We start from the raw sequence: 27,548 nt of genomic DNA on the forward strand, positions 1-27,548 counted from the left end.
GTCAGTGCTGGGGCCACTACTTTTTTTGATATATATAAAAAACCTGGATATTGGAATACAGAATAGAATTTCTAAATTTGTCGATGACACCAAACTTGGGGGTGTGGCAAACAGTGAGGATGATACCAATCGACAGCAGCAGGACTTTGAAAGGCTAGCAGAATGGGCAGACAAGTGGCAGATGGAATTTAATACAGAGAAGTGGCAGAAGGAACAGGGAGAGGCAATATACACTTAATGGCACAGTTTTAAAGAGTGTGCAGGGACAGAGGGACCCGGGAGTTAATGTGCATAGGTCCCTGAAAGTGGCAGGACATATTGAGAGAGTGGTTAGCAAAGCATATGGGATCTTGGGCTTCATAAATAGAGGTACTGAGTACAAAAGTAGAGAAGTTATGCTGAACCTTTATAAAGTGCTGGTTAGGCCACAACTGGAGTATTGCGTCTAGGAAAGATGTGAAGGCCCTTGAGAGGGTGCAGAGGAGATTTACCAGAATGGTTCCGGGGATGGGGGATCTTAGCTACAAGGACAGGCTGGAGAAGCTGGATTTGTTTTCATTAAAGCAAAAGAGGTTGAGGGGTGATTTGATGGAGGTGTACAAAATTATGACGGGTTTGGATAGGCTAGATGGGGAAAGGCTGTTCCCACTAGTTGATGGTACAAGGTCTATGGGACACAGATTTAAGGTTTTGGGCAAGAGATACAGGGGGGATGCGAGGAAAAACTTTAACGCAGCGAGTGGTGAGGACCTGAAACTTGCTGCCGATGTAAGTGGTGGAAACGGAGACACTCAATGTTTTCAAGGGGAGACTGGATAGGCACTTGAGGGAAATAAACTTGCAGGGCTACGGGGATAGAGCGGGGGAATGAGACTGACTGGATTGCTCCACAGAGAGCTGGCACGGATGCGATGGGCCAAATGGCCTCCTTCTGTGCCGTTATGACTCTATGATTTGAGTGAGGTATCAAAAATAACCGGCATCAACTGAATTGCACCTCAGGAGTGGAAGAGAGAAGACTGGCAGGAAATAGGATGGAAATAATAGTAATGTTGACAGTTTCAGTACTAAATACTATCCAGATCTTTCATCACAACAATTTCGACTCTACAATATATTGTATACAGAAGAACAGCTTGCAATGATTTACAAAGATGTGATTCAGTCAAGGAGTTCTGTGGTGCCATGAACTGGATAAACAAAGCAGAGAGGATTCTGAAAGTCAATGGGACACCAAGGAATAACTTAAAGCAAGATTCATTACTTTGTGTAACACATGCCTTAAGATCATGGATCTACTCAACAGGAGGCTACTGAATATTGACCAACAAGGGTAAAAAAGTAATAAGTGACATGGAACCTGGATATATTATAATAGGTGACAGATGATAACTTTTTCACCATTCCCTTCACCACCACCAACAATTTACAGTGTTTCACAGTATCAGATATACACCAGTTAATGAAAATCCTGGTAATATATTTCTTGCCATTCCTTTTAATAAAAGCTATTGCACAATAGTCACATTACCAAAAAAGACATCTTCCTGTGAACCCAGAGCCATGGGTGTTCACTGGCAGTACAATGCACTGAAGCACCAATGCTCAAGCTTAATTCCCCATTGCTTGGAGTACTCGATCTCGGTCACATCACTATGTGGAGGAACCAAGCAGAAGCTGGTCATTTTCGAATGTGGATTGCAGAGGGGAAAGGGAGAGTCGCCACCAGGCTGCTCTCACCAACCTCCAAGCTTCTGCCCTAGAATTTTGAGGTCAACTCCTGCCTACTCTACCAGAGAAGGTACTTGGCTCAGGGAGCCCACAAGGAAGACAAGAAAGGGAGGTGGGAAAGGGAATAGGAACAATGAAGGACAATACATCTTCTTAGAAAAAGATACATAATTCAGCCACAGCAACTAAAGAGATGTACTTGCAGAGTAAAACTTGGTGTAGAAAATATGAATGCTAATGACAAAACTGACTACAATAACAGATAGGCCAAATTGAACACTGGGAGGTACAATCTCACACAACAATGCTCATGAATGGAAAGAATGAGGCAACAAAGTAGGGAAAAAATACCAGCAGATGGTTGAAACTGCAACACAATCTCCTGCACTTTACAAGGTCACTACGATTATTCTCTCCAAAACGCCAGTGATTATCTTACTATTCTTAATTCTGTCACTATTTACTCACCGAGCCAATACCATCCATTAGTGTGAGCAGTGATGCTACCACTCGTTTCTCAACTTCATGCTGAGCTCCTTCCCGCCTTGGGCAAATGGCATCAAGCTCATCTATAAATATAATTGCAGGTTGACTGGAAAGAGAGATAAGCCATTAGACACAAGTCACATTTTAAGGATAATATTTACAAACCTGTTATGAATGGCTTATCTAATCTGATGGAATCACATCTTTCACATGTACAGAATGATCACCTTGCTTCCCAACACATTATTATACAAGCCATGACCTATGGGATTACACAGTTCTTTCACCAATATTAATTTGGAAATATTTTTGAGTTTTTCAGAATCAAGCTGAAAGAGTTGCACAGAAAGCTAATTTTTCAGGCTAATAATTATCAGCTTGCCTCAGTTGGTCGCACTCTCGCCTCTTAGTCAGAGGCTGCGGGTTCGAGGCCCAGTCAGAGGCTGCGGGTTCGAGGCCCAGTCAGAGGCTGCGGGTTCGAGGCCCAGTCAGAGGCTGCGGGTTCGAGGCCCAGTCAGAGGCTGCGGGTTCGAGGCCCAGTCAGAGGCTGCGGGTTCGAGGCCCAGTCAGAGGCTGCGGGTTCGAGGCCCAGTCAGAGGCTGCGGGTTCGAGGCCCAGTCAGAGGCTGCGGGTTCGAGGCCCAGTCAGAGGCTGCGGGTTCGAGGCCCAGTCAGAGGCTGCGGGTTCGAGGCCCAGTCAGAGGCTGCGGGTTCGAGGCCCAGTCAGAGGCTGCGGGTTCGAGGCCCAGTCAGAGGCTGCGGGTTCGAGGCCCAGTCAGAGGCTGCGGGTTCGAGGCCCAGTCAGAGGCTGCGGGTTCGAGGCCCAGTCAGAGGCTGCGGGTTCGAGGCCCAGTCAGAGGCTGCGGGTTCGAGGCCCAGTCAGAGGCTGCGGGTTCGAGGCCCAGTCAGAGGCTGCGGGTTCGAGGCCCAGTCAGAGGCTGCGGGTTCGAGGCCCAGTCAGAGGCTGCGGGTTCGAGGCCCAGTCAGAGGCTGCGGGTTCGAGGCCCAGTCAGAGGCTGCGGGTTCGAGGCCCAGTCAGAGGCTGCGGGTTCGAGGCCCAGTCAGAGGCTGCGGGTTCGAGGCCCAGTCAGAGGCTGCGGGTTCGAGGCCCAGTCAGAGGCTGCGGGTTCGAGGCCCAGTCAGAGGCTGCGGGTTCGAGGCCCAGTCAGAGGCTGCGGGTTCGAGGCCCAGTCAGAGGCTGCGGGTTCGAGGCCCAGTCAGAGGCTGCGGGTTCGAGGCCCAGTCAGAGGCTGCGGGTTCGAGGCCCAGTCAGAGGCTGCGGGTTCGAGGCCCAGTCAGAGGCTGCGGGTTCGAGGCCCAGTCAGAGGCTGCGGGTTCGAGGCCCAGTCAGAGGCTGCGGGTTCGAGGCCCAGTCAGAGGCTGCGGGTTCGAGGCGCAGTCAGAGGCTGCGGGTTCGAGGCGCAGTCAGAGGCTGCGGGTTCGAGGCGCAGTCAGAGGCTGCGGGTTCGAGGCGCAGTCAGAGGCTGCGGGTTCAAGGCCCAGTCACAGGCTGCGGGTTCAAGGCCCAGTCACAGGCTGCGGGTTCAAGGCCCAGTCACAGGCTGCGGGTTCAAGGCCCAGTCACAGGTTGCGGGTTCAAGGCCCAGTCAGCGGGTGTGGGTTTAAGGCCCACTCCAAGACTCAAGCCCACAATCGAGGCCGACACTCCAGTGCACTACAAAGGGAATACAGCGGTATGCATTATAGAAGATTATAACTCACTGCTGCAAAATTAAAACACTCTCTTGCTTAGGAAGAAAGTGAAAGACTTTCTCTATTCTCTCCCGCACCACCCCCCAGCCCAGCCCCTAAATGTCAACAAGTGCAACTGGAGACATCCCCTTAAAAAGGAAATGTAATTCTGAGCAAGTTCTATCACTGAAGGTAATCATCTCTTGCATTGCCAATTACTTTCTAAATTTTAGTTTCAAAGTCACCTCAAGGGAGCTCTGTGAATGTTCATTTGAGTTCAAATATGGAGTAAACACTCTAGAGTGATGCGAGGGGAGGGGAAATGCCTCTTCAGGGTGCCTGCTCCCCAGCACGAGGAGCAGTGTGTACCAATCTCGGAAAATGATCAGGGCCAGACTTGGTGTCTCTTCCACTCTCCCCCAACCCCCACCCCCCACCACAAACCAAAGCCTTGCTAATATTCAGAGAATTAAAAATACTACAGGAAACTTCGCGATATCCGGCACCGACAGGACCGGCGTGATGCCGATCTATGAAAACTTCCGGACAGACCAGCGCTAATGTTGAAGGATACGGAGGTTTTCATCTCCGTATCTGACAACAAACACTGTTGCTTAGCAACAGCTTGTAAACAGTCGGCCCGTACCTTGGAAGCGTCTCTGTAGCTTAGCAACAGCTTCAGAGAGGCTTTCCAGAGACTGACTGTTTAAAAAAAATGCTAGGAGAAGAAAAAAAACCTAACAAAACGGCTGCTGATTTCTGCCGTTAGATCGAGGTTTCCGGCCATACAACCTCCGGATAAACCAAAGTTTCCTGTACCAGACCAGACCAAGTCTCAATCAGTGTGTAGAAAATTCCTAGTGTGAATGATAAATGAGCAGGCTGAATTTCGATTCCCTTCTCACTAAGTCAGTGCTGACAAGTTTTACAGAGAAACTGTCTAATCACAGCTGGCCTTCAAGAACCAGCTTGACTGCACAGAAAGACAAAAACTGAGGAGCACAGGCCAGCACCAATGCCATTGTATGCATCTGTAATTGTAACAGTTAGCATTTTATGCAGCAACTCTGATTATTTATAAAGTTAGATAGCAATATTAGTAAATAATCCGATCACAGCCCTAAAAACACAAAGATGTTCTAGAGGGTTGTGGTAAGACACAATCCATCTGGACAGAATTAATAGGAAGGGAAATACTACAATTCTTGGTGTGCACTGAGGTCACCAAATAATGTAGATAGAGGGGAAGATTTGCAGACAGGTCAGAGATAGGGAGGAACAACAGGGTAATTATATAGGGGGAGTTTATCTATCCCAAGAAAGACTGGAGTAACGGTCACGCACATGGTCAAAGTGGAGAACACTTTGTAAAATGCATCCTGAACTGCTTCCTGGATCAGTATGTTTCGACTCCAAGGAACGAAGAATTGCTCGATTTAGTTCTGGGAAATGAAGTAGGGCAAAAGGAGAACAATTGGGAAATAATTACAACATGGTTGAGTTCAATGCAAAGAGTCAAGAATACAGGTGCGGGACTGAAAATAAAAAGCAAAGCTCAGCAAGGCAAGAAGGAACCTGGCCCAAATGAACTGAGCAGAAAAGTTATCAAGCAGGTCGACAGATCAGCAGTGAGACATCTTCATATACAAGATGAATAAAGGACAAAATAAATATATTCCCAGAAGATAAGAGGGTGCATCAATGAACAGAGTTCCATGGATAAATAGAGAGATTAAAACTAAGATGAAATTTAAAGGGGAGCATTATGATAAAATTAGGGCTAATAATTCAAAAAACAAAATCATGAGGAATATAGAAAATGTGGTATGGAGGTAAAAAAGATTAGGAATAACAGGGGATATGAAAAAGGCAAATATAAAAAGGAAATAGCAAGGGCTTTTATAATCATATAAAAAGTAAGAGAATACTTAAAGAGAGGTTAGGACCACTCAGGGGTGAAGGAGGACGTAAAAGTATGTAAAAAGGAAGAGAGTCGCAAAAGTAAGCATTGATCCCTTAGAAGCTGAGTCAGGAGAAATTATATTGGGGAATAAGGAAATGGCAGAGGCTTTAAACAAATATGTTGTATCTGTCTTCACAGTAGAAGACACAAAAATACTAAAAATAGTGGGGAACCAAGGGGCTAATGAAAGCGAGGAACTTAAAGTAATTAATATCAGTAGAGAAAAAGTACTAGAGAAACGAATGGAGCTAAAAGCCAACAAATCCGCTGGACCCAATGGCCTACATCCTAGGGTTCTAAAAGAGGTGGCTGCAGAGATAGTGGATGCATTGGTTGTGATCTTCCAAAATTCCCTAGATTCAGGAACGGTCCCAGCATATTGGAAATGTAACCCGGCTGTTCAAGAAAGGGGGGAGAGAAAAAACTGGGTACGACAGGCCAGTTAGCCTGACATCAGTCATCGGGAAAATGCTGGAATCCATTATTAAGGAAGTGGTAACAGGGCACTTAGAAAAATAATACGGTTAGGCAGAGTCAACATGGTTTTATGCACGATAAATCGTGTTTGGCAAATTTAGAGTTTTTTTTAAGGATGTAGCTAGCACGGTAGATAAAGGGGAACCAGTGGATGTAGTATGTTTGGATTTCCAAAAGGTATTCGATAAGGTGCCACATAAAAGGTTGTTAAGCAAGATAAGGGCACATGGGGTTGGGGGGTTAGGTATTAGCATGGGTAAAGGATTGGTTAACTGGCAGAAAACAGAGAGCAGGGATAAACGGGTCATTTTCAGATTGGCAGGCTGTAACTAGTGGGGTGCCGCAAGGATCAGTGCTTGGACCTCAGCTATTTACAATCTAGATTAATGACTTAGATGAAGAGACCAAGTGCAACGTATCCAAGTTTGCTGACGATACAAAGCTAGGCGGAAAAGTAAGATGTGAGGAGGATGCAAAGAGCCTGCAAAGGGATATAGACAGATTAAGTGAGTGGGCATTAAGGTGACAGATGGAATATAATGTGGGAAAATGTAAGGTTATTCACTTTGGTAGGAAGAATAGAAAAACAGAATAATTTTTAAATGGTGAGAAACTATTAAATGTTTGTGTTCAGAGAGATTTGGGTGTCCTCGTACAGGAAACACAAAGTTAGCATATAGGTACAACAAGCAAATGGAAGGCAAATGGCATGTTGGCCTTTATTGCTAGAGGGTTGGAGTACAAGAGGAAGGAAGTCTTGCTACATTTGTACAGCGCTTTGGCGAGACCGCACCTGGAGTACTGTGCAACGTTTTGGTCTCCTTATTTAAGGAAGGAGAGCGCAAGGGTTCGGCGCTACTGAAGGTGAGCTGGAGCCCAGGAGAGCGTGAGAGTTCGGCGCTACTAAAGGTGAGCGTGAGCCCAGGAGAGCGAGAGTTCGGAGCTACTAAAGGTGAGCGGGAGCCCAGGAGAGCGCGAGAGTTCGGCGCTACTAAAGGTGAGCGGGAGCCCAGGAGAGCGAGAGGTCGGCGCTACTAAAGGTGAGCAGGAGCCCAGGAGAGCGCGAGAGTTCGGAGCTACTAAAGGTGAGCGGGAGCCCAGGAGAGCGCGAGAGTCCGGAGCTACTAAAGTTCAGCGGGAGCCCAGGAGAGCGCGAGCGTTCGGAGCTACTAAAGGTGAGCCGGAGCCCAGGAGAGCGCGAGTGTTCGGAGCTACTAAAGGAGAGCGGGAGCCCAGGAGAGCGCGAGAGTTCGGAGCTACTAAAGGTAAGCGAGAGCCCAGGAGAGCGCGAGGGTTCGGCGCTAGTAAAGGTGAGCGGGAGCCCAGGAGAGCGAGAGTTCGGCGCTACTAAAGGTGAGCGAGAGCCCAAGGAGAGCGCGAGAGTTCGGCGCTACTAAAGGTGAGCGGGAGCCCAGGAGAGAGCGAGGGTTCGGAGCTACTAAAGGTGAGCGAGAGCCCAGGAGAGCGCGAGAGTTCGGCGCTACTAAAGGTGAGCGGGAGCCCAGGAGACCGCGAGAGTTCGGAGCTACTAAAGGTGAGCGGGAGCCCAGGAGACAGCGAGAGTTCGGAGCTACTAAAGGAGAGCGGGAGCCCAGGAGAGCGCGAGAGTTCGGAGCTACTAAAGGTGAGCGGGAGCCCAGGAAAGCGCGAGAGTTCGGAGCTACAAAAGGTGAGCGGGAGCCCAGGAGGGCGAGAGTTCAGAGCTACTAAAGGTGAGCGGGAGCCCAGGAGAGCGCAAGAGTTCGGAGCTACTAAAGGTGAGCGAGAGCCCAGGAGAGCGCGAGAGTTCGGCGCTACTAAAGGTGAGTGGGAGCCCAGGAGAGCATGAGAGTTCGGAGCTACTAAAGGTGAGCGGGAGCCCAGGAGAGCGCGAGAGTTCAGAGCTACTAAAGGTGAGCGAGAGCTCAGGAGAGCGCGAGAGTTCGGAGCTACTAAACGTGAGCGAGAGCCCAGGAGAGAGCGATAGTTCGGAGCTACTAAAGGTGAGCGGGAGCCAAGGAGAGTGCGAGAGTTCGGAGCTACTAAAGGTGAGCGAGAGCCCAGGAGAGCACGAGAGTTCAGAGCTACTAAAAGGTGAGCGAGAGCCCAGGAGAGCGCGAGTGTTCAGAGGTACTAAAGGTGAGTGGGAGCCCAGTAGAGCGCGAGTGTTCGGAGCTACTCAAGGTGAGCGGGAACCCAGGAGAGCGCGAGAGTTCGGAGCTACTAAAGGTGAGCGGGAGCCCAGGAGAGCTCGAGAGTTCGGCGCTACTAAAGGAGAGCGGGAGCCCAGGAGAGAGCGAGCGTTCGGAGCTACTAAAGGTGAGCGGGAGCCCAGGAGAGCGCAAGAGTTCGGAGCTACTAAAGGTGAGCGGGAGCCCAGGAGAGCGCGAGAGTTCGTAGCTACTAAAGGTGAGCGGGAGCCCAGGAGAGCGCGAGAGTTCGTAGCTACTAAAGGTGAGCGGGAGCCCAGGAGAACGAGAGTTCGGAGCTACTAAAGGTGAGCGGGAGACCAGGAGAGCGCGAGGGTTCGGAGCTACTAAAGGTGAGCGGGAGCCCAGGAGAGCGAGAGTTCGGCGCTACTAAAGGTGAGCGAGAGCCCAGGAGAGCGCGAGAGTTCGGCGCTACTAAAGGTGAGCGGGAGCCCAGGAGAGAGCGAGGGTTCGGAGCTACTAAAGGTGAGCGAGAGCCCAGGAGAGCGCGAGAGTTCGGCGCTACTGAAGGTGAGCGGGAGCCCAGGAGAGTGCGAGAGTTCGGCACTACTAAAGGTGAGCGGGAGCCCAGGAGAGCGCGAGTGTTCGGAGCTACTAAAGGTGAGCGAGAGCCAAGGAGAGCGCGAGAGTTCGGAGCTACTAAAGGTGAGCGGGAGCCCAGGTGAGCGCGAGAGTTCGGAGCTACTAAAGGTGAGCGGGAGCCCAGGAGAGCGCGAGAGTTCGGAGCTACTAAAGGTGAGCGGGAGCCCAGGAAAGCGCGAGAGTTCGGAGCTACAAAAGGTGAGCGGGAGCCCAGGAGAGAGCGAGAGTTCGGAGCTACTAAAGGTGAGCGAGAGCCCAGGAGAGCGCGAGAGTTCGGAGCTACTAAAGGTGAGCGAGAGCCCAGGAGAGAGCAATAGTTCGGAGCTACTAAAGGTGAGCGGGAACCAAGGAGAGTGCGAGAGTTCGGAGCTACTAAAGGTGAGCGAGAGCCCAGGAGAGCACGAGAGTTCGGAGCTACTAAAGGTGAGCGGGAGCCCAGGAGAGAGCGAGAGTTCGGAGCTACTAAAGGTGAGCACCAGCCCAGGAGAGTGCGAGAGTTCGGAGCTACTAAAGGTGAGCGGGAGCCCAGGTGAGCGCGAGAGTTCGGAGCTACTAAAGATGAGCAGGAGCCCAGGAGAGCAAGAGTTCGGAGCTACTAAAGGTGAGCGGGAGCCCAGGAGAGCGCAAGAGTTCGGAGCTACTAAAGGTGAGCGGGAGCCCAGGAGAGCGCAAGAGTTCGGAGCTACTAAAGGTGAGCGGGAGCCCAGGAGAGCGCGAGAGTTCGTAGCTACTAAAGGTGAGCGGGAGCCCAGGAGAGCGAGAGTTCGGAGCTACTAAAGGTGAGCGGGAGACCAGGAGAGCGCGAGAGTTCGGCGCTACTGAAGGTGAGCGGGAGCCCAGGAGAGTGCGAGAGTTCGGCACTACTAAAGGTGAGCGGGAGCCCAGGAGAGCGCGAGTGTTCGGAGCTACTAAAGGTGAGCGGGAGCCCAGGAGAGCGCGAGAGTTCGTAGCTACTAAAGGTGAGCGGGAGCCCAGGAGAGCGCGAGAGTTCGTAGCTACTAAAGGTGAGCGGGAGCCCAGGAGAGCGAGTGTTCGGAGCTACTAAAGGTGAGCGGGAGCCCAGGAGAGCGCGAGAGTTCGGAGCTACTAAAGGTGAGCGGGAGCCCAGGAGAGCGCGAGAGTTCGGAGCTACTAAAGGTGAGCGAGAGCCCAGGAGAGAGCGAGAGTTCGGAGCTACTAAAGGTGAGCGGGAGCCCAGGAGAGCGTGAGTGTTCGGAGCTACTAAAGGTGAGCGGGAGCCCAGGTGAGCGCGAGAGTTCGGAGCTACTAAAGGAGAGCGGGAGCCCAGGAGAGAGAGAGAGTTCGGAGCTACTAAAGATGAGCAGGAGCCCAGGAGAGCAAGAGTTCGGAGCTACTAAAGGTGAGCGGGAGCCCAGGAGAGCGCAAGAGTTCGGAGCTACTAAAGGTGAGCGGGAGCCCAGGAGAGCGCGAGAGTTCGGAGCTACTAAAGGTGAGCGGGAGCCCAGGAGAGCGCGAGAGTTCGTAGCTACTAAAGGTGAGCGGGAGCCCAGGAGAGCGAGAGTTCGGAGGTACTAAAGGTGAGCGGGAGCCCAGGAGAGCGCGAGAGTTCGGAGCTACTAAAGGTGAGCGGGAGCCCAGGAGAGCGCGAGAGTTCGGAGCTACTAAAGGTGAGCGAGAGCCCAGGAGAGAGCGAGAGTTCGGAGCTACTAAAGGTGAGCGGGAGCCCAGGAGAGCGTGAGTGTTCGGAGCTACTAAAGGTGAGCGGGAGCCCAGGAGAGCGCGAGAGTTCGGAGCTACTAAAGGTGAGCGGGAACCCAGGAGAGCGCGAGTGTTCGGTGCTACTAAAGGTGAGCGGGAGCCCAGGAGAGCGCGAGTTCGGCGCTACTAAAGGTGAGCGGGAGCCCAGGAGAGCCCAAGCGTTCGGAGCTACTAAAGATGAGCGGGAGTCCAGGAGAGCTTGAGAGTTCGGCGCTACTAAAGGTGAGCAAGAGCCCAGGAGAGCGCGAGAGTTCGGAGCTACTAAAGGTGAGCGGGAGCCCAAGAGAGCGCGAGAGTTCGGAGCTACTAAAGGTGAGCGGGAGCCCAGGAGAGCGCGAGCGTTCGGAGCTACTAAAAGGTGAGCGAGAGCCCAAGAGAGCGAGAGTTCGGAGCTACTAAAGGTGAGCGGGAGCCCAGGAGAGTGAGAGTTCGGAGCTACTAAAGGTGAGCAGGAGCCCAGGAGAGCAAGAGTTCGGAGCTGCTAAAGGTGAGCGGGAGCCCAGGAGAGCCCAAGGGTTCGGAGCTACTAAAGGTGAGCGGGAGCCCAGGAGAGCGCGAGAGTTCGGAGCTACTAAAGGTGAGCGGGAGCCCAGGAGAGCGCGAGTGTTCGGTGCTACTAAAGGTGAGCGGGAGCCCAGGAGAGCGAGAGTTCGGCGCTACTAAAGGTGAGCGGGAGCCCAGGAGAGCCCAAGGGTTCGGAGCTACTAAAAGGTGAGCGGGAGCCCAGGAGAGCGCGAGAGTTCGGCGCTACTAAAGGTGAGTGGAAGCCCAGGAGAGCGCGAGAGTTCGGCGCTACTAAAGGTGAGTGGGAGCCCAGGAGAGTGCGAGAGTTCGGAGCTACTAAAGGTGCGTGGGAGCCCAGAAGAGCGAGAGTTCGGAGCTATTAAAGGTGAGCGGGAGCCCAGGAGAGCGTGAGAGTTCGGAGCTACTAAAGGTGAGCGGGAGCCCAGGAGAGCGCGAGTGTTCGGAGCTACGAAAGGTGAGCGGGAGCCCAGGAGAGCGCGAGAGTTCGGAGCTACTAAAGGTGAGCGGGAGCCCAGGAGAGCGCGAGTGTTCGGAGCTACGAAAGGTGAGCGGGAGCCCAGGAGAGCGCGAGAGTTCGGCGCTACTGAAGGTGAGCGAGAGCCCAGGAGCGCGCGAGAGTTCGGAGCTGCTAAAGGTGAGCGAGAGCCCACGAGAGCGCGAGAGTTCGGCGCTACTAAAGGTGAGCGGGAGCCCAGGAGAGCGCGAGAGTTCGGCGCTACTAAAGGTGAGCGAGAGCCCAGGAGAGCGCGAGAGTTCGGAGCTACTAAAGGTGAGCGGGAGCCCAGGAGAGCGCGAGCGTTCGGAGCTACTAAAGGTGAGCGGGAGCCCAGGAGAGCGCGAGAGTTCAGCGCTACTAAAGGTGAGCGAGAGCCCAGGAGAGCGCGAGAGTTCGGAGCTACTAAAGGTGAGCGGGAGCCCAGGAGAGCGCGAGCGTTCGGAGCTACTAAAGGTGAGCGGGAGCCCAGGAGAGCGCGAGAGTTCAGCGCTACTAAAGGTGAGCGAGAGCCCAGGAGAGCGCGAGAGTTCGGCGCTATTAAAGGTGAGCGAGAGCCCAGGAGAGAGCGAGAGTTCGGAGCTACTAAAGGTGAGCGGGAGCCCAGGAGAGCGTGAGTGTTCGGAGCTACTAAAGGTGAGCGGGAGCCCAGGTGAGCGCGAGAGTTCGGAGCTACTAAAGGAGAGCGGGAGCCCAGGAGAGAGCGAGAGTTCGGAGCTACTAAAGATGAGCAGGAGCCCAGGAGAGCAAGAGTTCGGAGCTACTAAAGGTGAGCGGGAGCCCAGGAGAGTGCAAGAGTTCGGAGCTACTAAAGGTGAGCGGGAGCCCAGGAGAGCGCGAGAGTTCGGAGCTACTAAAGGTGAGCGGGAGCCCAGGAGAGCGCGAGAGTTCGTAGCTACTAAAGGTGAGCGGGAGCCCAGGAGAGCGAGAGTTCGGAGGTACTAAAGGTGAGCGGGAGCCCAGGAGAGCGCGAGAGTTCGGAGCTACTAAAGGTGAGCGGGAGCCCAGGAGAGCGCGAGAGTTCGGAGCTACTAAAGGTGAGCGAGAGCCCAGGAGAGAGCGAGAGTTCGGAGCTACTAAAGGTGAGCGGGAGCCCAGGAGAGCGTGAGTGTTCGGAGCTACTAAAGGTGAGCGGGAGCCCAGGAGAGCGCGAGAGTTCGGAGCTACTAAAGGTGAGCGGGAACCCAGGAGAGCGCGAGTGTTCGGTGCTACTGAAGGTGAGCGGGAGCCCAGGAGAGCGCGAGTTCGGCGCTACTAAAGGTGAGCGGGAGCCCAGGAGAGCCCAAGCGTTCGGAGCTACTAAAGATGAGCGGGAGTCCAGGAGAGCTTGAGAGTTCGGCGCTACTAAAGGTGAGCAAGAGCCCAGGAGAGCGCGAGAGTTCGGAGCTACTAAAGGTGAGCGGGAGCCCAAGAGAGCGCGAGAGTTCGGAGCTACTAAAGGTGAGCGGGAGCCCAGGAGAGCGCGAGCGTTCGGAGCTACTAAAAGGTGAGCGAGAGCCCAAGAGAGCGAGAGTTCGGAGCTACTAAAGGTGAGCGGGAGCCCAGGAGAGTGAGAGTTCGGAGCTACTAAAGGTGAGCAGGAGCCCAGGAGAGCAAGAGTTCGGAGCTGCTAAAGGTGAGCGGGAGCCCAGGAGAGCCCAAGGGTTCGGAGCTACTAAAGGTGAGCGGGAGCCCAGGAGAGCGCGAGAGTTCGGAGCTACTAAAGGTGAGCGGGAGCCCAGGAGAGCGCGAGTGTTCGGTGCTACTAAAGGTGAGCGGGAGCCCAGGAGAGCGAGAGTTCGGCGCTACTAAAGGTGAGCGGGAGCCCAGGAGAGCCCAAGGGTTCGGAGCTACTAAAAGGTGAGCGGGAGCCCAGGAGAGCGCGAGAGTTCGGCGCTACTAAAGGTGAGTGGAAGCCCAGGAGAGCGCGAGAGTTCGGCGCTACTAAAGGTGAGTGGGAGCCCAGGAGAGTGCGAGAGTTCGGAGCTACTAAAGGTGCGTGGGAGCCCAGAAGAGCGAGAGTTCGGAGCTATTAAAGGTGAGCGGGAGCCCAGGAGAGCGTGAGAGTTCGGAGCTACTAAAGGTGAGCGGGAGCCCAGGAGAGCGCGAGTGTTCGGAGCTACGAAAGGTGAGCGGGAGCCCAGGAGAGCGCGAGAGTTCGGAGCTACTAAAGGTGAGCGGGAGCCCAGGAAAGCGCGAGAGTTCGGAGCTACAAAAGGTGAGCGGGAGCCCAGGAGAGAGCGAGAGTTCGGAGCTACTAAAGGTGAGCGAGAGCCCAGGAGAGCGCGAGAGTTCGGAGCTACTAAAGGTGAGCGAGAGCCCAGGAGAGAGCAATAGTTCGGAGCTACTAAAGGTGAGCGGGAACCAAGGAGAGTGCGAGAGTTCGGAGCTACTAAAGGTGAGCGAGAGCCCAGGAGAGCACGAGAGTTCGGAGCTACTAAAGGTGAGCGGGAGCCCAGGAGAGAGCGAGAGTTCGGAGCTACTAAAGGTGAGCACCAGCCCAGGAGAGTGCGAGAGTTCGGAGCTACTAAAGGTGAGCGGGAGCCCAGGTGAGCGCGAGAGTTCGGAGCTACTAAAGATGAGCAGGAGCCCAGGAGAGCAAGAGTTCGGAGCTACTAAAGGTGAGCGGGAGCCCAGGAGAGCGCAAGAGTTCGGAGCTACTAAAGGTGAGCGGGAGCCCAGGAGAGCGCAAGAGTTCGGAGCTACTAAAGGTGAGCGGGAGCCCAGGAGAGCGCGAGAGTTCGTAGCTACTAAAGGTGAGCGGGAGCCCAGGAGAGCGAGAGTTCGGAGCTACTAAAGGTGAGCGGGAGACCAGGAGAGCGCGAGAGTTCGGCGCTACTGAAGGTGAGCGGGAGCCCAGGAGAGTGCGAGAGTTCGGCACTACTAAAGGTGAGCGGGAGCCCAGGAGAGCGCGAGTGTTCGGAGCTACTAAAGGTGAGCGGGAGCCCAGGAGAGCGCGAGAGTTCGTAGCTACTAAAGGTGAGCGGGAGCCCAGGAGAGCGCGAGAGTTCGTAGCTACTAAAGGTGAGCGGGAGCCCAGGAGAGCGAGTGTTCGGAGCTACTAAAGGTGAGCGGGAGCCCAGGAGAGCGCGAGAGTTCGGAGCTACTAAAGGTGAGCGGGAGCCCAGGAGAGCGCGAGAGTTCGGAGCTACTAAAGGTGAGCGAGAGCCCAGGAGAGAGCGAGAGTTCGGAGCTACTAAAGGTGAGCGGGAGCCCAGGAGAGCGTGAGTGTTCGGAGCTACTAAAGGTGAGCGGGAGCCCAGGTGAGCGCGAGAGTTCGGAGCTACTAAAGGAGAGCGGGAGCCCAGGAGAGAGAGAGAGTTCGGAGCTACTAAAGATGAGCAGGAGCCCAGGAGAGCAAGAGTTCGGAGCTACTAAAGGTGAGCGGGAGCCCAGGAGAGCGCAAGAGTTCGGAGCTACTAAAGGTGAGCGGGAGCCCAGGAGAGCGCGAGAGTTCGGAGCTACTAAAGGTGAGCGGGAGCCCAGGAGAGCGCGAGAGTTCGTAGCTACTAAAGGTGAGCGGGAGCCCAGGAGAGCGAGAGTTCGGAGGTACTAAAGGTGAGCGGGAGCCCAGGAGAGCGCGAGAGTTCGGAGCTACTAAAGGTGAGCGGGAGCCCAGGAGAGCGCGAGAGTTCGGAGCTACTAAAGGTGAGCGAGAGCCCAGGAGAGAGCGAGAGTTCGGAGCTACTAAAGGTGAGCGGGAGCCCAGGAGAGCGTGAGTGTTCGGAGCTACTAAAGGTGAGCGGGAGCCCAGGAGAGCGCGAGAGTTCGGAGCTACTAAAGGTGAGCGGGAACCCAGGAGAGCGCGAGTGTTCGGTGCTACTAAAGGTGAGCGGGAGCCCAGGAGAGCGCGAGTTCGGCGCTACTAAAGGTGAGCGGGAGCCCAGGAGAGCCCAAGCGTTCGGAGCTACTAAAGATGAGCGGGAGTCCAGGAGAGCTTGAGAGTTCGGCGCTACTAAAGGTGAGCAAGAGCCCAGGAGAGCGCGAGAGTTCGGAGCTACTAAAGGTGAGCGGGAGCCCAAGAGAGCGCGAGAGTTCGGAGCTACTAAAGGTGAGCGGGAGCCCAGGAGAGCGCGAGCGTTCGGAGCTACTAAAAGGTGAGCGAGAGCCCAAGAGAGCGAGAGTTCGGAGCTACTAAAGGTGAGCGGGAGCCCAGGAGAGTGAGAGTTCGGAGCTACTAAAGGTGAGCAGGAGCCCAGGAGAGCAAGAGTTCGGAGCTGCTAAAGGTGAGCGGGAGCCCAGGAGAGCCCAAGGGTTCGGAGCTACTAAAGGTGAGCGGGAGCCCAGGAGAGCGCGAGAGTTCGGAGCTACTAAAGGTGAGCGGGAGCCCAGGAGAGCGCGAGTGTTCGGTGCTACTAAAGGTGAGCGGGAGCCCAGGAGAGCGAGAGTTCGGCGCTACTAAAGGTGAGCGGGAGCCCAGGAGAGCCCAAGGGTTCGGAGCTACTAAAAGGTGAGCGGGAGCCCAGGAGAGCGCGAGAGTTCGGCGCTACTAAAGGTGAGTGGAAGCCCAGGAGAGCGCGAGAGTTCGGCGCTACTAAAGGTGAGTGGGAGCCCAGGAGAGTGCGAGAGTTCGGAGCTACTAAAGGTGCGTGGGAGCCCAGAAGAGCGAGAGTTCGGAGCTATTAAAGGTGAGCGGGAGCCCAGGAGAGCGTGAGAGTTCGGAGCTACTAAAGGTGAGCGGGAGCCCAGGAGAGCGCGAGTGTTCGGAGCTACGAAAGGTGAGCGGGAGCCCAGGAGAGCGCGAGAGTTCGGAGCTACTAAAGGTGAGCGGGAGCCCAGGAGAGCGCGAGTGTTCGGAGCTACGAAAGGTGAGCGGGAGCCCAGGAGAGCGCGAGAGTTCGGCGCTACTGAAGGTGAGCGAGAGCCCAGGAGCGCGCGAGAGTTCGGAGCTGCTAAAGGTGAGCGAGAGCCCACGAGAGCGCGAGAGTTCGGCGCTACTAAAGGTGAGCGGGAGCCCAGGAGAGCGCGAGAGTTCGGCGCTACTAAAGGTGAGCGAGAGCCCAGGAGAGCGCGAGAGTTCGGAGCTACTAAAGGTGAGCGGGAGCCCAGGAGAGCGCGAGCGTTCGGAGCTACTAAAGGTGAGCGGGAGCCCAGGAGAGCGCGAGAGTTCAGCGCTACTAAAGGTGAGCGAGAGCCCAGGAGAGCGCGAGAGTTCGGAGCTACTAAAGGTGAGCGGGAGCCCAGGAGAGCGCGAGCGTTCGGAGCTACTAAAGGTGAGCGGGAGCCCAGGAGAGCGCGAGAGTTCAGCGCTACTAAAGGTGAGCGAGAGCCCAGGAGAGCGCGAGAGTTCGGCGCTATTAAAGGTGAGCGAGAGCCCAGGAGAGAGCGAGAGTTCGGAGCTACTAAAGGTGAGCGGGAGCCCAGGAGAGCGTGAGTGTTCGGAGCTACTAAAGGTGAGCGGGAGCCCAGGTGAGCGCGAGAGTTCGGAGCTACTAAAGGAGAGCGGGAGCCCAGGAGAGAGCGAGAGTTCGGAGCTACTAAAGATGAGCAGGAGCCCAGGAGAGCAAGAGTTCGGAGCTACTAAAGGTGAGCGGGAGCCCAGGAGAGTGCAAGAGTTCGGAGCTACTAAAGGTGAGCGGGAGCCCAGGAGAGCGCGAGAGTTCGGAGCTACTAAAGGTGAGCGGGAGCCCAGGAGAGCGCGAGAGTTCGTAGCTACTAAAGGTGAGCGGGAGCCCAGGAGAGCGAGAGTTCGGAGGTACTAAAGGTGAGCGGGAGCCCAGGAGAGCGCGAGAGTTCGGAGCTACTAAAGGTGAGCGGGAGCCCAGGAGAGCGCGAGAGTTCGGAGCTACTAAAGGTGAGCGAGAGCCCAGGAGAGAGCGAGAGTTCGGAGCTACTAAAGGTGAGCGGGAGCCCAGGAGAGCGTGAGTGTTCGGAGCTACTAAAGGTGAGCGGGAGCCCAGGAGAGCGCGAGAGTTCGGAGCTACTAAAGGTGAGCGGGAACCCAGGAGAGCGCGAGTGTTCGGTGCTACTGAAGGTGAGCGGGAGCCCAGGAGAGCGCGAGTTCGGCGCTACTAAAGGTGAGCGGGAGCCCAGGAGAGCCCAAGCGTTCGGAGCTACTAAAGATGAGCGGGAGTCCAGGAGAGCTTGAGAGTTCGGCGCTACTAAAGGTGAGCAAGAGCCCAGGAGAGCGCGAGAGTTCGGAGCTACTAAAGGTGAGCGGGAGCCCAAGAGAGCGCGAGAGTTCGGAGCTACTAAAGGTGAGCGGGAGCCCAGGAGAGCGCGAGCGTTCGGAGCTACTAAAAGGTGAGCGAGAGCCCAAGAGAGCGAGAGTTCGGAGCTACTAAAGGTGAGCGGGAGCCCAGGAGAGTGAGAGTTCGGAGCTACTAAAGGTGAGCAGGAGCCCAGGAGAGCAAGAGTTCGGAGCTGCTAAAGGTGAGCGGGAGCCCAGGAGAGCCCAAGGGTTCGGAGCTACTAAAGGTGAGCGGGAGCCCAGGAGAGCGCGAGAGTTCGGAGCTACTAAAGGTGAGCGGGAGCCCAGGAGAGCGCGAGTGTTCGGTGCTACTAAAGGTGAGCGGGAGCCCAGGAGAGCGAGAGTTCGGCGCTACTAAAGGTGAGCGGGAGCCCAGGAGAGCCCAAGGGTTCGGAGCTACTAAAAGGTGAGCGGGAGCCCAGGAGAGCGCGAGAGTTCGGCGCTACTAAAGGTGAGTGGAAGCCCAGGAGAGCGCGAGAGTTCGGCGCTACTAAAGGTGAGTGGGAGCCCAGGAGAGTGCGAGAGTTCGGAGCTACTAAAGGTGCGTGGGAGCCCAGAAGAGCGAGAGTTCGGAGCTATTAAAGGTGAGCGGGAGCCCAGGAGAGCGTGAGAGTTCGGAGCTACTAAAGGTGAGCGGGAGCCCAGGAGAGCGCGAGTGTTCGGAGCTACGAAAGGTGAGCGGGAGCCCAGGAGAGCGCGAGAGTTCGGAGCTACTAAAGGTGAGCGGGAGCCCAGGAGAGCGCGAGTGTTCGGAGCTACGAAAGGTGAGCGGGAGCCCAGGAGAGCGCGAGAGTTCGGCGCTACTGAAGGTGAGCGAGAGCCCAGGAGCGCGCGAGAGTTCGGAGCTGCTAAAGGTGAGCGAGAGCCCACGAGAGCGCGAGAGTTCGGCGCTACTAAAGGTGAGCGGGAGCCCAGGAGAGCGCGAGAGTTCGGCGCTACTAAAGGTGAGCGAGAGCCCAGGAGAGCGCGAGAGTTCGGAGCTACTAAAGGTGAGCGGGAGCCCAGGAGAGCGCGAGCGTTCGGAGCTACTAAAGGTGAGCGGGAGCCCAGGAGAGCGCGAGAGTTCAGCGCTACTAAAGGTGAGCGAGAGCCCAGGAGAGCGCGAGAGTTCGGAGCTACTAAAGGTGAGCGGGAGCCCAGGAGAGCGCGAGCGTTCGGAGCTACTAAAGGTGAGCGGGAGCCCAGGAGAGCGCGAGAGTTCAGCGCTACTAAAGGTGAGCGAGAGCCCAGGAGAGCGCGAGAGTTCGGCGCTATTAAAGGTGAGCGAGAGCCCAGGAGAGCGCTAGAGTTTGGAGCTACTAAAGGTGAGCGAGAGCTCAGGAGAGCGAGAGTTCGGAGCTACTAAAGGTAAGCGCGAGCCCAGGAGAGCGGGCACAACAAACCAGTGGGTGTAAAGAAGTAAAAAGTAATCGAAGAGTGACGTCACCAGAAAGCAGGTAAGTGATTGGTTGGTATTTCTGTATTTCTCGCTTTTTTCCCCAAACTTGGGAGTCTAAATTTAAGTGCCTTGGTGTAGATTAAAAGATATGTGTTCTAAATTTTAAAACTAATTAATTAATTCATTGAGATGGGAGACCAGGCAATGTGTTGTTGTTGTTGTATGTGGGAGCCTGTGGACACCATTGAGTTCCAATGTGACCACATCTGCAGCAAATGTTGGCTGCTCGAGGAACTTCTGCTCAGAGTTGATGAGTTGGTGTCCGAGCTTCGGACACGGCGACACATTAGGGAGGGGGAGCGTTACCTGGACACTATGTTCCAGGAGGCAGTCACACCCACTAGAATAATTATTTCCAAATTGGCTCATGGTCAGGGACAGGAGGGCGTGACTGCAAGCGAGCTAAGTATTGGGATGCAGAAGGTAGTGATGGAGGAGCCTCAGCCCTTGGCCTTGTCAAAAAGGTAGGTGATTCTTGCTCCCTGTGTGGACGAGGGCAGGGACGGTGAGCAATCTGACCACTGCACCGTGGTACAGGGAGCCATTCAAGTGGCGGGGGAGTAAAAAGCAATGTTGTAGTGATAGGGGACAGTATAGTTAGGGGGAGATACTGTTCTCTGCAGCTGAGAGCGTGAGTCCCGAAGGCTGTGTTGCCTGCCCGGTGCCAGGGTTTAGGACATCTCCTCTGGGCTGAAGAGGAACTTGGAGTGAGAGGGGGAGGATCCAGTTGTCATGGTCCACGTAGGCACCAAGGACATAGGTAGGACAAAGAAAGCGGTGCTGCTGAGATAGTATGAGCAGCTAGGGGCTAAACTAAAAAGCGGAACCACAAAGGTAATAATCTCTGGATTACTACCTGAGCCACGAGTGAATTTGTATAGGGTAAATAAGATCAGAGGAATGAATGAGTGACTTAAAGACTGGTGTGGGAGAAATGGGTTTCGATTTGTGGGGCATTGGCACCAGTACTGGGATAAGAGGGAGCTGTTCTGTTTGGACGGGCTTCACTTGAACCATGCTGGGGCTAGAGTCCTGGCGAATCGAATAACTAGGGCTGTAGAGAGGGCTTTAAATTAAATAGTCGGGGGGGGGGGGGGGGGGGCGGAGGATCCAGGTGAGCGGGAATGTAAAAAGTCAATGAGAAATGAGAAAACAATAGAGCAGGATAGAGATGGGGGAAATAATAACCAGAGTGTGACAGGAAGGGACAGAATGTTTAAAAATAAGAGTGCAACAGAAAATGGGGCCAAAACAAGGAGAAATGGTAAAAAGACAAAGTTAAAAGCTCTATATCTGAATGCACGCAGCATTCATAACAAGATAGATGAGCTGACGGCACAAATAGATATAAATGGGTATGATCTGATCGCCATTACAGAGATGTGGTTGCAAGGTGATCAGGGCTGGGAACTGAATATTCTAGGGTATCTGACAATTCGGAAGGACAGACAGAAAGGAAAGGGAGGTGGGGTGGCTTTGTTGGTAAAGGATGGGATCAGTGGTGAGAAGTGATATTCGATCAGAAGATCAAGATGTAGAATCGGTTTGGGTGGAGATAAAAAATAATAAAGGGAAAAAGTCTCTGGTGGGCGTAGTCTACAGGCCCCCGAACAGTAGCAATACTGTTGGACAGAGTATAAATCAACAAATAATGGAGGCCTGTAAAAAAGGTACGGTAATAATCATGGGTGATTTTAATTTCCATATTGATTGGACAAATCAAATTGGCCATGGTAGTCTTGAGGAGGAGTTCATAGGTGGCATCCGGGATGGTTTCCTAGAACAGTATGTAATGGAACCAACCAGGGAGCAGGCTATCTTGGATCTGGTACTGTGTAATGAGACAGAATTAATAAATGATCTCATAGTAAAGGATCCTCTAGGAAAGAGTGATCATAGCATTGTTGAATTTCAAATTCAGTTGGAGGGTGAGAAAGCTGCATCTCAAACCAGTGTCCTGATCTTAAACAAAGGCAATTACAATGTCATGAGGGCAGAACTAGCTGAAGTGGACTGGAAACATAAATTAAAGGGTAAGACAGTTGAAATGCAGTGGCGGACATTTAAGGAGATATTTCATAACTCTCAACAAAAATATATTCCAGTGAGAAAGAAAGATTTTAAGAGAAGGGAGCACCATCCGTGGCTAACTAAGGAAGTAAAGGATGGTAACAAATTGAAAACGAAGGCATACAATGTTGCCAAGATTGGTGGGAGAGCAGAGGATTGGGAAATTTTTAAAAACCGGCAAAGGATGACTAAAAAAGAGAGATGAATTATGAGAGAAAACTGGCAAGAAACATTAAATCAGATAGTAAGAGCTTCTACAGGTATATAAAAAGGAAGAGGGTAGCTAAGGTAAACGTTGGTCTCTGAGAAGATGAGACTGGGGAATTAATAATGGAGAACGGGGGAATGGGAGAGACTCTGAACAAATATTTTGTATCTGTCTTCACGGTAGAAGACACTAACAACATCCCAAAAATGGATAATCAAGGGGCCACAGGGAGGGGGGAACTAAAGACAATCACTATCACTAGGGAAATAGTACTTGATAAAATGGGACTAAAAGACGACAAGTCCCCTGGACCAGATGACCTGCATCCCAGGCTCTTAAAAGAAGTGACTGCAGAGATAGTGGATGCATTGGTTACAATATACCAAAATTCCCTGGACTCTGGAGAGGTCCCAGCGGATTGGAAAACTGCAAATGTAACACCCCTATTTAAGAAATGAGGGAGACAGAAAGCAGGAAACTATAGACCAGTTAGCCTAACATCTGTCATTGGGAAAATGCTGGAGTCCTTCATTAAGGAAGCAGTAGCAGGGCATTTGGAAAATCATAATGCAGTCAAGCAGAGTCAGCATGGTTTTATGAAAGGGAAATCATGTTTAACAAATTTGCTGGAGTTCTTTGAGGATGTAACAAGCAGGGTGGACAAAGGTGAACCAGTAGATGTGGTGTATTTGGATTTCCAGAAGGCATTCAATAAGGTGCCACATAAAAGGTTACTGCATAAACTAGCTGCGCCCCTAGCCAAGCTGTTCCAGTACAGCTACAACACTGGCATCTACCCGGCAATGTGGAAAATTGCCCAAGTATGTCCTATCTACAAAAAGCAGGACAAATCCGACCCAGCCAATTACCGTCCCATCAGTCTACTCTCAATCATCAGCAAAGTGATGGAAGGTGTCGTTGACAGTGCTATCAAGCAGCACTTACTCAGCAATAACCTGCTAACTGACGCCCAGTTTGGGTTCCGCCAGGGCCACTCAGCTCCTGACCTCATTACAGCCTTGGTCCAAACATGGACAAAAGAGCTGAATTCAAGAGGTGAGGTGAGAGTGACTGCCCTTGACATCAAGGCAGCATTTGATCGAGTGTGGCATCAAGGAGCCCTAGCAAAACTGAAGTCAATGGGAATCAAGGGGAAAACTCTCCATTGGTTGGAATCATACCTAGCACAAAGGAAGTTGGCTGTGGTTGTTGGTGGTCATTCATCTCAATCACAGGACATCGCTGCAGGAGTTCCTCAGGGCAGTGTCCTAGGCCCAACCATCTTCAGCTGTTTCATCAATGACCTTCCCTCCATCATAAGGTCAGAAGTGGGGATGTTCGCTGATGATTGCACACTGTTCAGCACCATTCGAGACTCGTCAGATACTGACGCAGTCCGTGTCCATATGCAGTAAGACCTGGACATCATTCAGACTTGGGCTGACAAGTGGCAAGTAACATTCGCACCACACAAGTGCCAGGCAATGACCATCTCCAACAAGCGAGACTCTAACCATCTTCCCTTGACATTCAATGGCATTACCATCGCTGAATCTCCCACTATCAACATCCTCGGGGTTACCATTGATCAGAAACTGAACTGGACCAGCCATATAAATACTGTGGCTACAAGAGCAGGCCAGAGGCTGGGAATTCTGCGGCGAGTGTCTCACCTCCTGACTCCCCAAAGCCGTTCCACCATCTACAAGTCACAAGTCAGGAGTGTGATGGAATACTCTCCACCTGCCTGGATGAGTGCAGCTCCAACAACACTCAAGAAGCTCAACACCATTCAGGATAAAGCAGCCCGCTTGATTTGGCACTCCCTCCACCACCGGCGCACTGTGGCTGCAGTGTGTACCATCTACAAGATGCAGTGCAGCAACTCGCCAAAGCTCCTTCAACAGCACCTTCCAAACCCGCGACCTCTACCACTTAGAAGGACAAGGGCAGCAGACGCATGGGAACATCACCACCTACAAGTTCCCCTCCAAGCCACACACCATCCTGACTTGGACCTGTATCACCGTTCCTTCACTGTCGCTGGGCCAAAATCCTGGAACTCCCTTCCTAACAGCATTGTGGGTGTACCTACACCATATGGACTGCAGCGGTTCAAGGCGGCGGCTCACCACCATCTTCTCAAGGGCAATTAGGGATGGACACTAAATGCAGGCCTAGCCAGCCAGCGACGCCCACATCCCATCAATGAATTAAAAAAAAGCTCACGGAATTGGGGGTAATATATTAGCATGGATAGAGAATTGGCTAACTAACAGAAAGCAGAGCGTCGGGATAAATGGGTCATTTTCCAGTTGGCAAACAGTAACTAGTGGTGTGCCACAGGGATCGGTGCTGGGGCCTCAACTATTTACAATCTATATTAATAACTTGGATGAAGGGACCGAGTGTAATGTAGCCAAGTTTGCGGATGTTACAAAGATGGGTGGGAAAGCAAGTTGTGCAGAGGACTCAAAGGGCTAGATTTTCGTGGAGCCATCAGGCGGGGTTTCAGGCGTGTGGGGGGGGGGGGGAAAATCCCGAATTTGGGGGTCCCGACACCATCCCGCCCAAAACCCAGCCCCACGTAAGTTTCAGGGGCGGCGGGTACCCGTCCCGCACTGGGACCCGCCAAAACCAGGCGGGAAGGGATTAGTGCCAATTAACCGCCTGTTAACAGGTAGTTAACAGGCAGTTTTTAGCCTAATCCCTATTTTGAGGGGTTTCGTGTGGGATTCCTGACGGCTCCAAACTACGCCAGGTTAGAGCAGGCGGGCCGTCGGGTTGAAGGAGTTGGAGGGGTCGCGATGTCGGTGCTCAGGTGAGTGATGGGTGCATGAGTGTAAAGGTAAGTGTGTTTGGTGTGTCTAAAGTGTGTAAAGAACTTTTACTTACCTGTACTTACCTTAACAGCCTTTCTTCCTGTAGCCGTCGGAGTCCATCACTCACCCGGAACTTAAAGCTGAATGGCTGCGATCTGTCAAAAGTGACAGCCTTCAGCTTTGAGTGCTGGTGAGAGTTCTAACTGAGTCTGTGCAGAAGGACTCATGTTAGAACTCAGAGTGTCAGTGTTTCACAGCTTCAAACAGCTGTGAAGCACTGATATTTCATGTCAAGAACTCTTGACAGATGAAATTGCAGTCTGTGACGTCACCTGTTGCCGGGGGCCCTTAATTGGCCTGCCGAGCCCGCTGGGCGGGCTCAACAAGGTCAATCAAGGGAAAATCGCGCGGATTGGGCGGACGTCAAAGTAGGCGGGTCAAAAACCCGAAAGGGGAAGTCCCGCCTTCTTCCCGACAGGTTCGGGAAAATCTACCCCAAAGAATCTGCAAAGGGATATCGACAGGCTAAGTGAATGGGCAAATATTTGGCAGATGGAGTATAATGTGGGAAAGTGCGAGGTTATACACTTTGGCAGGAAAAATAAAAAGCAAATTATTATTTAAATGGAGAGAGATTACAAAATACTACAGTTCAGAGGGACCTGCGGGTCCTTGTGCATGAAACACAAAAAGTTAGCATGCAGGTACAGCAAGTAATCAAAAAGGCAAATGGAATGTTGGCCTTTATTTCAAGGGGGTTGGAGTATAAAAGCAGGGAAGTCCTGCTACAACTGTACAGTTTTGGTCTCCTTATTTAAGGAAGGATATACTTGCATTGGAGGCAGTTCAGAGACGATTCACTAGGTTAATTCCAGAGATGAGGGGGTTGACTTATGAGGAAAGGTTGGGCAGGCTGGGCCTATACTCATTGGAATTTAGAGGAATGAGAGGTGATCTTATTGAAACATACAAGATACTGAGGGGGCTCGACAAGGTAGATGCAGAGAGGATGTTTCCCCTTGTGGGGAAATCTAGAACTCGGGGCACAGTTTTAGAATAAAGGGTCGCCCTTTTAGAACTGAAACGAGGGGGAATTTCTTCGCTCAGAGTGTCGTAAATCTGTGGAATTCTCTGCCCCAGAGAGCTGTGGAGGCTGGGTCATTAAATACAATCAAGGTGTTATTAGAATTGGAGAAGGATTGGCAGTGGTATACACCGTAGGTCAGTGGTGGGTCCACTTCTGTTCTTGGTGTATATAAATAATTTCGACTTGAGTATAGGGAGCACAATCTTGAAGTTTGTTGATGACACAAAAGTAGAGCATTTGGCAAACATTGAGGACTGTAAAAGACTTAAGGAAGACAGGCAGAATGGACACAGTGGAGGAAGATGCTATTCAATGTGACTAAGTTTGAGGTGATACTTTTTGTAGGAAAAATAGCAAATAGGAGTTATATACTCAAAGAAAAAGGTACTAACAGATGTGGATGACCAGTGAAACTCAGAGGTTCAAATACCTCACTTCCTGAAAGTGCAGGTTAAAAAAAAGCCATTAAAAACACCAACAGCATTTTGGGTTTTTAAGTAGGGGCATAGAGTACCAGAGAAAATATAATACATTTGTACAAAACATTTGTTATGCCACTGTTAGAGTACTGTGTGTAGTTTTGGACATTCCATTAAAGCCATATAGAGTGTAAACCTAGATTCATCAGGATGATGGGAGGGATAGAAACCTATAGCAACGAGCAGAGATTTGTGATATTGGGACTAAAGGCTAAAATGAGATTTAATACAGGTTTTTTAAATTCTGAAGGATTTTTATAGAGTGAATAGGCAAAGACTATGGGGGGGAACATTGGCTTGCTCCCCCTTTGGGGCGATAACTTCGCCGGGGCGCTACTTTTAGCGCCTCGAAAATGTTAGCGTCCCCATGCCCGAAATTCAATGGTAGTGCCCCAAACAGGAGGCAGGGCGCTACTGGAAGCGCTCCCCCTCCCTCTTGGGGCGCTCCCATTGAATATCGCGGCGCTATGTGCAGCAGCGGCACATGGCACCGCAGTACTGCAGGCCTCCCTCCCCTGATTAAAGGGGAGGGGCCTAGCGCAGCGCGCACCGGGGCCCTGCAGGACCACCGGGGAACAGGGTGCCAGCAAAAGAGGAGTGCCGGTCTGATGGATCACGGCCGGCACCCCGCAGGAGGAGGCCAGAGGGGGCAGGTGCTGGCAGGCAGCCCAAAACAAAAAAGACCGCCCGGCACCTGCCCTTTAATTATCGCCACCCCAGCCGCAACAACGTCACCCTGACCCTGTCGGACATAGCGTCCGGCGGTAGGTCAGGGGGCGCGAGCCAAGTTCGTGGCCGGGGCGCGAGTGGCGTGCTACGCATGGTGATGACAACATCGCCAGAGGCACAGCGCCGCAGTGCACTACCGGCTACCCGAGGGGGCGCTAATGGGAGGTGCAAAGCAACCAAATTTTTCCCCCTATGTGTCCTCTGGTTGTGGAGTCATCAATTTTAAATAATCCCCAAGAGAGTTAGGAGAGGGATTAGGAGAAATGTTATTACTTAGAGGGTTGTTGGAGCATGGAATACTCTACCACAAAGTTGTTGAGACAAAGATCATTCCATCTTTTAAGGGAAAATTTGATAAATATTTGAAGCAGTATACAGCTATGGGGAAAGAGTGGGGCAATGGGATTCGTTTTGGATTGCTCTAGCAAAGAGCTCTAGCATAGTCACAATGAGTCAAATGGACTCCTGTGTTGTAAATATCTATGGTTCTATTAAACTTTTGTGCTAATTACAGTCATTTGAATTTCGCTCACTGAATTACCATTGAGTGGCCTCTGCAAAGATCTGTCTCAGCCTTGCTTCACTTTCTCCAAAGTACCTGAAACAAAGGAAGGCAGGTACCTGAGTATCAAGGATACTAAAACAGCAATGAATATTTAAAACCACAGACTCAAGGGGAAAGGGAACTAA

The 27,548-nt window shown here is 52.8% G+C and overlaps 1 protein-coding gene across 3 annotated transcripts in view; it reads right to left on the bottom strand.

Moving 5' to 3' along the window:
• The window catches only part of afg2a (AAA ATPase AFG2A), a 686,751-nt gene that overhangs the window by 645,031 nt on the left and 14,172 nt on the right, over positions 1-27,548 (bottom strand). For all 3 annotated transcript variants that reach the window (XM_086009602.1, XM_086009595.1, XM_086009612.1), the window contains exons 7-8: positions 27,400-27,456; positions 2,200-2,323 (exon numbers count right to left, since the gene is read on the bottom strand). In XM_086009602.1, coding sequence (XP_085865728.1) covers positions 2,200-2,323; positions 27,400-27,456 — 181 coding nt within the window. The remainder of the gene's footprint in view (positions 1-2,199; positions 2,324-27,399; positions 27,457-27,548) is intronic.

The sequence above is a fragment of the Somniosus microcephalus genome, chromosome 2 (genome assembly GCF_052327205.1).
Source record: "Somniosus microcephalus isolate GS21.2 chromosome 2, FLI_Smic_1.0, whole genome shotgun sequence".
NCBI lineage: Eukaryota > Metazoa > Chordata > Chondrichthyes > Squaliformes > Somniosidae > Somniosus > Somniosus microcephalus.